The sequence below is a fragment of the Cebus imitator genome, unplaced genomic scaffold (genome assembly GCF_001604975.1).
Source record: "Cebus imitator isolate Cc_AM_T3 unplaced genomic scaffold, Cebus_imitator-1.0 Scaffold94, whole genome shotgun sequence".
NCBI lineage: Eukaryota > Metazoa > Chordata > Mammalia > Primates > Cebidae > Cebus > Cebus imitator.
In genome coordinates, this window is record NW_016107409.1 from 4,749,535 (window position 1) to 4,760,767 (window position 11,233).

General features: G+C 38.4%; 1 protein-coding gene across 4 annotated transcripts in view; it reads left to right on the forward strand.

Annotated features, from left to right (window-relative positions):
- Window positions 1–11,233, forward strand: part of LCP1 (lymphocyte cytosolic protein 1) — a 79,413-nt gene that overhangs the window by 46,026 nt on the left and 22,154 nt on the right. For all 4 annotated transcript variants that reach the window (XM_037741122.1, XM_017535987.2, XM_017535989.2 and 1 more), the window contains 7 exons: window positions 2,298–2,386; window positions 2,992–3,155; window positions 3,330–3,459; window positions 4,846–4,978; window positions 6,525–6,606; window positions 8,521–8,686; window positions 10,355–10,497. In XM_037741122.1, coding sequence (XP_037597050.1) covers window positions 2,323–2,386; window positions 2,992–3,155; window positions 3,330–3,459; window positions 4,846–4,978; window positions 6,525–6,606; window positions 8,521–8,686; window positions 10,355–10,497 — 882 coding nt within the window. In that variant the 5' untranslated portion in view covers window positions 2,298–2,322. The remainder of the gene's footprint in view (window positions 1–2,297; window positions 2,387–2,991; window positions 3,156–3,329; window positions 3,460–4,845; window positions 4,979–6,524; window positions 6,607–8,520; window positions 8,687–10,354; window positions 10,498–11,233) is intronic.

The window sequence follows — 11,233 nt, forward strand, 5'->3', positions numbered from 1 at the left end:
TCAGGCAATTCTCCTGCCTCAACCTCCTGAGTAGCTGGGATTACAGGCACACGCCACCATGCCCAGCTAATGTTTTGTATTTTTAGTAGAGACGGGTTTTCACCATGTTGACCAGGATGGTCTCGATCTCTTGACCTCGTGATCCACCCGCCTCGGCCTCCCAAAGTGCTGGGATTACAGGCTTGAGCCATCGCGCCCAGCAGGAGATTGTGTTTTTAATACAATTAAGCCCTCAACAGTTTCTGTTGTTCTTGAAAACATCCAGTGGACCAATACCTTCTTAGATATGTAAGCCAAATAATAATAAACTAAAATTTTTATTGATTGCAAAAATACATTTTTTGATGAATACATTTAAATTTAAATGAATACTTATATAATTCTATGATTTTCAAATTATGCTCCCTGGAGTTCCCACAGGTGAAGGAGACAAGGAGATAAGATAGCAGGGGTAGGGGGACATTTGGGTTTTTTCAACCAAAGACTCTCAGAGTTGTTATTTTTGTTTGTTTGATTTCATTTACACATAAGGTTTCTGTCAACAGAGGGTTGCTTGGTGAAATGAAAGTTTGAAACCACTGATACATGTATGTGGCAGGATAATAATTTGGTGGATATGGATATGGATTTGCAAAATTGAGTGTAATGCATTTTTGGCCTACAGGTTTCAATGTTAAGACTGTTTTCTATTTGGTGTGGATGTTGGTTACCATCCAGAACAAATACAGCACTGTAGAATAATATGAAAATATAAAAAAGGATCTACTTAAAACAACATCCCGTCACAAATGTATTTTCAAAAATTGATAACTTCCCTGAACTATCCAAAATATAAATATGCTTAGAAACACCCCATCCCCACACCCCCACCCCACTTATCCCCTCTGCGCCAGTAAATTCAGCAAGCTTCAGTGGATCTCCGATTTGAAACATGCTGGTGTGGATTAGCTAGGGGCATGGAGATTATCATCCATTTTCTGTTTTATTTTCTTCTTACCCACTAGAGGGCAGCAGTAATGCACAGGAAAAGGGAAAATACTCGAGCACTTTCTCAGCAAGACTAGGCTTTCTCACTCATAGGTGGGTGTTGAACAATGAGAACCCATGGACACAGGGAGGGGAGCACTACACACTGGGGTCAGTTGGGGGGAAATAGGGGAGGGACGGTGGGGGGTGGGGAGCTGGGGAGAGATAGCAAGGGGAGAAATGCCAGATGTAGGTGATGGGGAGGAAGGCAGCAAATCACACTGCCAAGTGTGTACCTATGCAACAATCTTGCATGTTCTTCACATGTACCCCAAAACCTAAAATGCAATAAAGTAAATAAATGGGGAAAAAAAATTAAAAAATAAATAAATAAATAAAATAAATAAAGACTAGGCTTTCTGAGAAGAAAACACCTACAAAGCGCCTCAAATTCCCGTAGCTGAATTATGAGGATCAGCTTCCCTTTGTCCATCCCTAAATAATATTGAGAATTTTGATTAACTTCCTTTGAAGTTATAAAATGTATCTCTTCACTTACAGTCAAACATTAATGTTAAATAGGAACATGAAGATACTGCTTTAAAAAAGACATTTATGTAAAAGTTAAGTTTTCATTACCTGTTGCTGTGTAGCTAGTCTAAAACATAGTGATTTAAGACATCACTCGTTTCATCATCTCTGTTCTTTTGGCTGACCGAGCGCAGCTGGGCGATTCTTCTGCTTAATGTGATGTTGGCTGGGAATGTGGTCATCTAAAAGTTCCAATGGGCTAAGAAGGCCCAAAACGGCCCTCCCAGGTGGCTGGCGTGGATGCTGGCTGTCAGATGGGATCTCAGCTGGGATGTTAACCAAAGCACCCAGTTCTCCTTCACTGACTTCTTTATGTGGCTTGAATGTCTCATGGCATGGCAATTGGAGTACCAAGAGGGAACATCTTAAGAATGAGCATTCCAAAAGGAAGGAAGCAGAAGTTTCCAGCGCCAGACTTGATTTCTACCACCCTCTAATGGTCAAAGCAGTAACAAAATGAGCCCAGATTCTAGGGGAGGGAAATAAGCTCTACTTCTTGATGTGAGGAGCATTCTCTATTGCTCAGGAGGGAAGAAATTGTTAAGAGCCATCCTTGAAGACCACCACACAGAGAGTTGAGAAAAAGCATATTTCTGACTTACATTTTGAGAAGATAGTTCTAAATCATGAAGGATGCAGGAGAGTATTTCTTCATGTAATAAATGGGAATTGCTTCTTAATGTGGTATTTTAAGAATTGAGATACACAAAAGTTATCTTTTATGTTCTTCTTCTCTCCAGATCTGTTATCTAAAGCAATAAAAAAATGGCCAGAGGATCGGTGTCCGATGAGGAAATGATGGAGCTCAGAGAAGCTTTTGCCAAAGTTGGTGAGCAGACCTGTACCCCAAATTACATCATTCTCTTCTTCACTGAGTAGCCTCAGGGTAGACTCAATGAAATGGGAACATGAGCAAAATTGCAGAGGGGACAAGAAACCAGTAGTGTTGGTTTAGAAGAGCTGGGAGAACTTATGTTTGAAAGATATGCTTCAAGAAAATTACTTTCTTATCAAAACATGGAATATGGACCCTACTCTTCCGGTAGTTTTTTCCTGGAAATGGTTCATAAGTCTCATCTTTTATATCTTGTTTTCTTTTTTGCTGTTTCCTTGATTTAAATACCATTGCATACTTTCTCTTATTCTTTATCACTAAACCTGTGGTTTCCTTAAGAGTTTCTATAAGAGTTCTTTGTGGAAACAGAGGTACCTTATAGAAATTTTGACTGTTTTACTGTGGATGTTGAAAGTAATGCTAGTGCCCTATTCAATAGCAACAGGCATCTTGTGAGATGCTGACTCTTCTGTGGGCTCACATCTTGATGCCTGAATGATAGCCTCTCATCCCTTCACCTTCCATCTAGTCTTCCCCCACCTCTCTAAAAGTTGTTGCCTGAGTTGTCCTGAAGCTTCAGTATATTGTGTGCATTACAGATACTGATGGCAATGGATACATCAGCTTCAATGAGTTGAATGACTTGTTCAAAGCTGCTTGCTTGCCTCTGCCGGGGTACAGAGTAAGAGAAATTACAGAAAACCTGATGGCTGCAGGTGATCTGGACCAAGATGGAAGGATCAGCTTTGATGAGTTTATCAAGGTGAGTACCATGCAGAATACAAGGCAACACATTTGAAACTTAGAACTTGAATTCCGTTTTTAAAAATATCTGGAAAGACATTTCTTCCCTCCTTGCTTCAACATTACATATTCTTTCCTTTGTGATTTTCTTGATCACTGCTTGGGTTTCTAAAGATACATTATATTTTAACAGGTTTTCCATGGCCTAAAAAGCACAGATGTTGCCAAGACCTTTAGAAAAGCAATCAATAAGAAGGAAGGGATTTGTGCGATCGGTGGTACCTCAGAGCAGTCTAGTGTTGGCACCCAACACTCCTATTCAGGTAGGCTCAACTCATGGGTGGGAGCAGAGGTGGAGAGGGTGTTCAGATGATAAACAGAGCTAGAGGGCAGCGTGGAGAAAGGACTGTAATTTTCAGGATCACAGATTCTAAACTTGGTATTCAAACCTAAGGGATGTAAACAAAGAAGCAAACACAACTTTATGGATAACTCCCTATTTTCCTGTTACTAAATGGGTCAGTTCCAGGTGCATATTATGGGAGCAGTGCTAGCTCTGGGTAGGGTCCAATACCAAATGGTTTTATCAGCATGTAAACAATCGTTAAAGGCTGCCCAAATTCCTTTCTAAATCTTATGGACAAAATTAGTTACTCAAGCTTCTTTCTTTAAACTTCATGATAATTTTTAACACCTGCTCAGTGATCAAAGAATTATGTTTACATTGATTTGGAAGAAATTTGTATATTTATTCTGAAGGCTGCTATCCAACAGCCATAATGGAAGCTTCCAACAGGCCAAACAGTATATAGCATTGCAACATTTCCAGAACTGAGTTCCTCAAAACATTAGTTGATCTTAAAGATAAGTTCATGATTAAATACCATCTATAGCTGCTAAGACAACGTTTGGTTTTTCGTTTTTAAATACAGGAATTTTGAGAACGTTTGCTAGGTCAAATGTGCATTATGAATCTTCAAGACAGAGATATATTACACAGTGTTTCCCAAACTTTTATGACTCAGGATTTCTCTGAGGGACACTATTGTTTTCCAAGACAGACACTTTGGGAAACACAGTGGTAGGCTCTAAAGACATAACTTGAGGTTTTATTCAGAAATCTAAAAATCACCTTCTGGCAGTTTTACTGATACGAAAAAAGATTATATCCAAATGATTTTATTTAATAGCATTTTAATTATAATTTTATCAAAGAACTCAGAGATATTATAAGGATTGTCCACAGTGATCCAACATTTAAACCAGCAGAGCTAAAAGCAGAATCCTCAGTTTTGTCCTGTAAGCATTATGCCATATTTATATTTATATGTGTATATATATGTATAGATGCACGTATAAATATTTTTATTATTTATGTAATTATATATAGAAAATAAATATATGTATATATTTACTTCTAAATGTAAATGTATATCTGCATTATATGTATATGTAGAAATAGAGAGAGAGATAGCTTTTAAATCTGTTTGCTGTATGTTTTATGACTTGGAGTGAACATAGACTCAATGCCTATTTCCCAAGTGATCTGAGATTTTAAAATGTTAATAAATATGAGATGATAAGATGATGGACTGAATAACCTCACATTGCCTCTCTGCTGGGGATGAGAATTTAAGATCCACATGCATCATTTTGTTTATAATAGAGTTTCACTTTGCACATGAGTCACTTTAATCATTTACTTGCAGAGGAAGAAAAGTATGCCTTTGTCAACTGGATAAACAAAGCCCTGGAAAATGACCCTGATTGTCGGCATGTCATCCCAATGAATCCAAACACGAATGATCTCTTTAATGCTGTTGGAGATGGCATTGTCCTTTGGTAAATAATACTTCTTTCTTGGTTTCCAAAGAATTGCCCATTTTCTAGACCATCCACAATTCATTGTATTTATCCTAGGCCAACTTCGTTTGGGGCTCAGCTGTGCCTAGAAGTCTTCTCTGGACTTTCACTGGTCCAGGTCCAGGACGGCAGACTAATTTTAAAAACAGTTTATATAAGACATGCAAAGTTGCTATTGCTTGAGTGGAGAGGAGGGATACACATTAGAGAGCTAAACAGGGAAGGTATAGTAATACCAAGTCAAAAGCATTCGATATCTGATCAATGTATTAGATAATTAAGTGGGCGAAATTTATAAAGTGCTGATTAAATAATGACTCTAGAAGGACATGAAAAAGTTTGATGACAAGTTAAAAGTATAAAGTTTGATCAGGTATCAAATAGAAATGTAGACATTATATAAGCTCAGAAGTACATAGATAGTCTTTTATATAATGGGAACAATTTTCCTGGCTAAATATATATTTGGAATATACGCTGCGTGGCTTCATCTGAGCATGGCTCACCGTGAAAGCAGACAGAACTGATCATAGCAGCAGCGTGATTGAAGCAGTCTAATGCAAACTATAGTCCTTAAGCAAAGAAACCTTTGAGTGGTACACAGAAATCTACAACTCAAGCACTGAGGACACATGGAAAAGGGGGAATGCCTTCTATCCACAGGAGGCCTCTAAATACGGTGCTGGTCAGTGCTGCGTGATAGCTTTGAAAATGCCTCTGTAGCTCTTGCTTCAGCAGGTTGTCTGTCATCGCAGGCCATGCTGGAAATGAGGTGACCTGAGGTGCTCAATATGTGGGGGCCTCAGGAGTTAAAGGAAACAATGGGTGGGCAAGACATTGAGCCTTTTCCTCTGCTCTGATCAGAGCAATTCTACTTTTGATATTTTATTTATGAGAGTTTGTCCTGAGAATTCATTTTTAAAAGGTCTAACTGCTATAAAAAGATCAAAATTCTAGCTTTTAGGTTGTCACTAAGTCTTTCCTCAGTCTCCTAGTTTTACCTTCTAAGACCTCTGTGACTCATTGGCACCAGCCTAGGGCACTGAGAAGTATATAAAAATGTTGTCTATGATTAGCTGAAGATATAAAGTTTGATCCGGTGTGAAATAGAAATGTAGACATTATACCAGCTCAGAATTGTAGACAGTCTTTTATATAATGGGGACAATTTTCATGGCTAAGAAAATTAAGTACTTATGGAAGAATTGCTTTAGTTATCCACCCAGAATTTCCTAATGTGCTAAGAAAATCAGGATAATTTTGCAGCTGTTTAGGTGAGAGAATGAAGTGGGGTCCTCATTTCCAAACTCAACATACTAATATAACTTCAAGAATATTAACCCTTCCCGCAGATAGATTGAGTCTAGTCAAATAGCAAAGTGAATAGCATAACCAATTTTATATCTAATCAGCACATTCTGTTGCTATCTTCTTTGATTATGGTACTGCTAGAATTTAAATTCAGTTTTACTGGGCTCTGTTATTCAGAAGACTGCTTTCTTTAATGTAATTGTTTACCTTTCAGTAAAATGATCAACCTATCAGTGCCAGACACAATTGATGAAAGAACAATCAACAAAAAGAAGCTCACCCCTTTCACCATTCAGGTATGTCTTCCACCATTACCATAATACAGGATTTGTTTGGCATCAAATGATGAATGAGGGCCCAGCCGCTGAAAAAGGCTGACTCAGCAGTTACGGTGCGGCTGGGCCCTCATTCCCCAAACCCAGGCTTTGGGCTGGTGACTTGTTATACTTCAGGGATAAAGGGATGCGTTTCTGAGCAGCAAGGAAGAGAGACGGGTGGAGTGGTAGCAGCTGGGGGTTTATGTGTTTGCTTTGGCCACTTAGGAATAAAATTCACTTTGGCTAAAGTTTTAACTCAAGCTTTCCTTAGCAATTTATCTTTGATTTGATGCCAAATGCTTAACATTTTAGCTAAAATTATCATAAGCCTTTCTAAGAAGTGAGGGGGTAGAAAACGGGAAGTACTCTTGCAGCCTTCATAGTAATATTGGCCGCAACCACAAGTGTAATAAATATAACTTGCTTTTATTCCATCGATTTGTTGATTAACTGGAATGGTAACCAGCAGTAAGTGTATTTCAGTGTTATGTTCCAATATTTTAACATTATTGTAATTCTCTTGCTAAAAAACCATATCTAACTTCTTAAATCATGAACAATATATTATCTCCTGTCTGGATTTAAGCAACCTTATGTACTTTAAAAATGGAAATGGTAACGAAATTGAGAACAATGATTAAACACATATGAAAGCACTTAATGTTAAATTTACTCATAATCTTGACCATCTATAGAAACAGTATTTTTCACTTATCATTTGAGCACTAGAACAAGAACCCACTTTTCTTCTGATAGTTCTTTTCCTAATTCACTGGTGGCCTTTGCTTTGCTTTTAATTTGTCCATTAAAACAATTTCTATACATCTCTGACACCGATATCTCTTCCTTTTGAAACCCAAGAATAGTACATACATAGATTGTCGGGACTGAAAACTTCCTTGACTCTATCCCGACTATATGTGAATTATGTTACCTGCATTGTTGTTAGTCATGAGAACATAGAATCTGTGAGTGTGTGTGTATACTCAGTTTCCTTAGTTATTACAGATACTCAACAAATGGACCTAGTAAAAATCATACCATCTTTTCCAGAAATTTTAATTGTATATTTTTCTTTTTCTTTCTTTCTTTTGTTTTTTTTTTGTTGTCGTTGTTGTTTTCAAAATGGAGTTTTATGCTTGTTGCCCAGGAGTCTCACACTGTAGCCCGGGCTGGAGTGCAATGGCGCCATCTTGGCTCACTGCAACCTCTGCCTCCTGGGTATAAGTGATTCTCCTGCCTCAGCCTCCCTAGCAGCTGGGATTACAGGCGCCTGCCACTAGGCCCAGCTAATTTTCGTATTTTTAATAGAGATGGGGTTTTACCATGTTGGTGAGGCTGGTCTCAAACTCCTGACCTCAGGTGATCCACCCACCTTGGCCTCCCAAATGCTGGGATTACAAGCAAGCGCCACCACGCCAGGCCTTTTTCATTTTCTTAACACCCAGTCTACAAGTCAAAAAGCTCTTCTGCCACTCTCTTTTATGATCTTGATTTACATCAACAGTTGTCTTGTCAATGATGGCCAGTGACAGGACAATGGCTTCCTCAAAGGTGCCCCTTTATTTTTGGCCAGTAGAGATGTTGTGTGTCAGCTTCATCACAGAGCAAGATGGAAAAATATAGGACTCATTAGTCTCCTGCCAACTAGAATGAGCCTTCAACTTATGGAACTGGTTTCATTGAATGGACCACCGCATGAGCTCAGTGTCTGGGTTCCTGGGTTTTCTCTTCTGGTTTGAGTCACTGTTTTTTCTCAATGTTAAAATGAGTGAAACCATGACTCTAAACCTGTGACCTTTGCAGAAGGAAAACATTGTTGCTCTTGCCATCAGTATTATTTGGCATCTACAAACCCAAAGAACAAAAGCTTGCATATTTTTTCTACCTCAGGAAAATCTGAACTTGGCCCTGAACTCTGCCTCAGCCATCGGGTGCCATGTGGTCAACATAGGGGCTGAGGACCTAAAGGAGGGGAAGCCTTATCTGGTCCTGGGACTTCTGTGGCAAGTCATCAAAATTGGGTTGTTTGCTGACATCGAACTCAGCAGAAATGAAGGTAAAAGCAAGTCCCAAATGTCATTCATGACACAGCTTTCTAATAACTTACATGTTGGGGACTGTAGGAGGATGTCAGAAATTCTCCACTTTTGAAAACCACACAGTTATATTGAATCCATAACATTCGTGTAACAGATTCTATACACAAGAAGCAGACGTTTTTAAGTGACAGAGCAAAAGCTTTTTAAGACCACAGACTAACAATAATGCTTGTTTGGAGCAAAGGACTCGGTCTTGACTGTTTGACACTCTAACCTCAAGAGCTTTTTTCAGAGCTCACTTTGCCTTCAGATGCTTTGTAACAAATAAGATGACTTTTAACTTGCATTTTGTGAAGGAAGCAACTCGTATACTTTGATGGTACCAAATTAGGAGGAACTTGGTCTATTTCTTATAAAAACTATAGAGGAAGGTATAGGTCAAAAGGTTCAGGTTGCAATTATATAGGATGAATAAGAAGTGGAGATCTGAACAACATGAAGGTGATAGTTAATAATATTGTGGTATATACTGGTCATTTGCCAAGAAAGTAGATTTCAGGTACTCTTACTACAAATACAAAAAAAAAAAAAAAAAGAAAGAAATAAAAGAAAGGTAATGATATGAGACGTGGGTATGTTAGTTTGCTTGACCACCCATAACCACCTTACTATGTATGTGTCTACCAAGATAAGTAACTAAAACATCACATTATACGCCTTAAATCTATACAGGATAGAATAAAACTGTTTAAAGACCGTAGAAAATTACATTTAGGGTTTCAGAGTTCTCAACTAAATATGTAGCTGTCAATCTTATTGCATCTTCCCTTGCCATCTTATCTGTATTAAACAGTGACAGCACCATGGCTTAGACAGAGATAGCCAACCTTGGTAAGTATCATACAAAACACAACGTTATCTTTTAGTTTTCAGGTACAAATCCTACCAATATGAAATCTGTAGCCAAGTTCTAATCTCTAGTTATATGTACTTTTTAAAATTTATATGTCTAAGTCATGATAACTAATGAAGAATCCTGAAATATTATTTAAAAACCAATGTATTAAACATAATATAAAGAAGTGGAGGAGAAGAAATAGGGAACTTAGAACCTGTGAGAAAGAATATTGATCTTCCAATAATGACCTCAGCTAAATTTAAACCTTCTTGCTGAGCAAAAAATATTTATTCATCTGGGAACACATAGAGGAGAGTTGATTATATTGTTGAGTTGCTATAATTAGGCAGGTAAGCACTTGAAATACAAAACACCTATGGGAATAGACAGAACATTGTTATTATCACAAAATTGAGCTCTTAAAAACAAAAGTGTTGTCCTATTGTGAAATGTGGTTTGACAGATCCAGCAAAGCATCCAAGCTAGTAGCCTTGGTTATTTTTGTGGCTTTGCCCAAATGTTCTTAAAAATAGCATTGAAATTCACTGTGCCTTGTTTTCTCTATCTGAAAAATGGGAATAATAAATACACTCACAATAGTTTACGCCTCTTTTAAGGGATTAATAATAAAATATTTAGTCCATGGGAAAGGCTACAAGAACCTTTACCCCAAAGAGGTAACTTTGCTATCTTTAGCTTTCCAGCAGAGCTCAATACAAGTTATAACCCAACCCCACGCCTTCAACATTGCTGCATTTAATTTTCTTGGGTTTTTGTGCTTCTTCAGCTCTGATTGCTCTTTTGAGAGAAGGGGAGAGCCTGGAGGATTTGATGAAACTCTCCCCTGAAGAGCTCTTGCTGAGGTGGGCTAATTACCACCTGGAAAATGCAGGCTGCAACAAAATTGGCAACTTCAGCACTGACATCAAGGTAGGCGGAGTGTTGTTTGAACATGACTACCTGCGGCAGTGAAGGGGAATTTGGTTATTAATAAAGAAAAGACAAAGATTTGGGGCTTCGTCTCTTCAGAAGCTCCAGGGTTAGTCTGGTGCTGTTTTGGAGCTGCTCACTGTGCTTGAGAGGCCATCTACTGCTCTTGTGCTGGGCCACACACAGATTTGCCCAGAGTCCTATTGCAGTGTCTCATTGGAGTTTCCATATCAGGAAGTAGAGGGACAAAGGTAATCTAGAGGAAGAGCAAGAGAACAGATTTCTTTCCAAGTAAAGAGAATACATGTAGGTCTGTAATGTCTCTGGTTTCATAAATGGGAGAAGCAGATGGGAATTCCATTTAAAAAATTAAGTGAAGATGACTCTTCTAGTTACACTAATAATAGCAAACATGGTATCTGCAACATGCCAGGCACTGTTCCAAATGATTTATATGTGTATTCTCTTGTTGAATCCTTACAACAACCCCATGAGGTAAGGGTTATTATCCTCTCATTTTACAGATAAAGAGACAAAGAGGTCCACAGGGGAAAGGCTGAGGCAGAAATACACTGGTTTTCAAGCATATGAAAGGTTCCATGTCAAGGTGAAAGAAAACAGCTGTTGGCAATGATGACAGATGGATCAAGATAGAAAGTGGTTAAGGAGCAGTATGGAATGGAAAGCAGTCCCTAGCAGGAAAGAGCAGGAGATGCTGGGATGCAGCAGGAAAGAG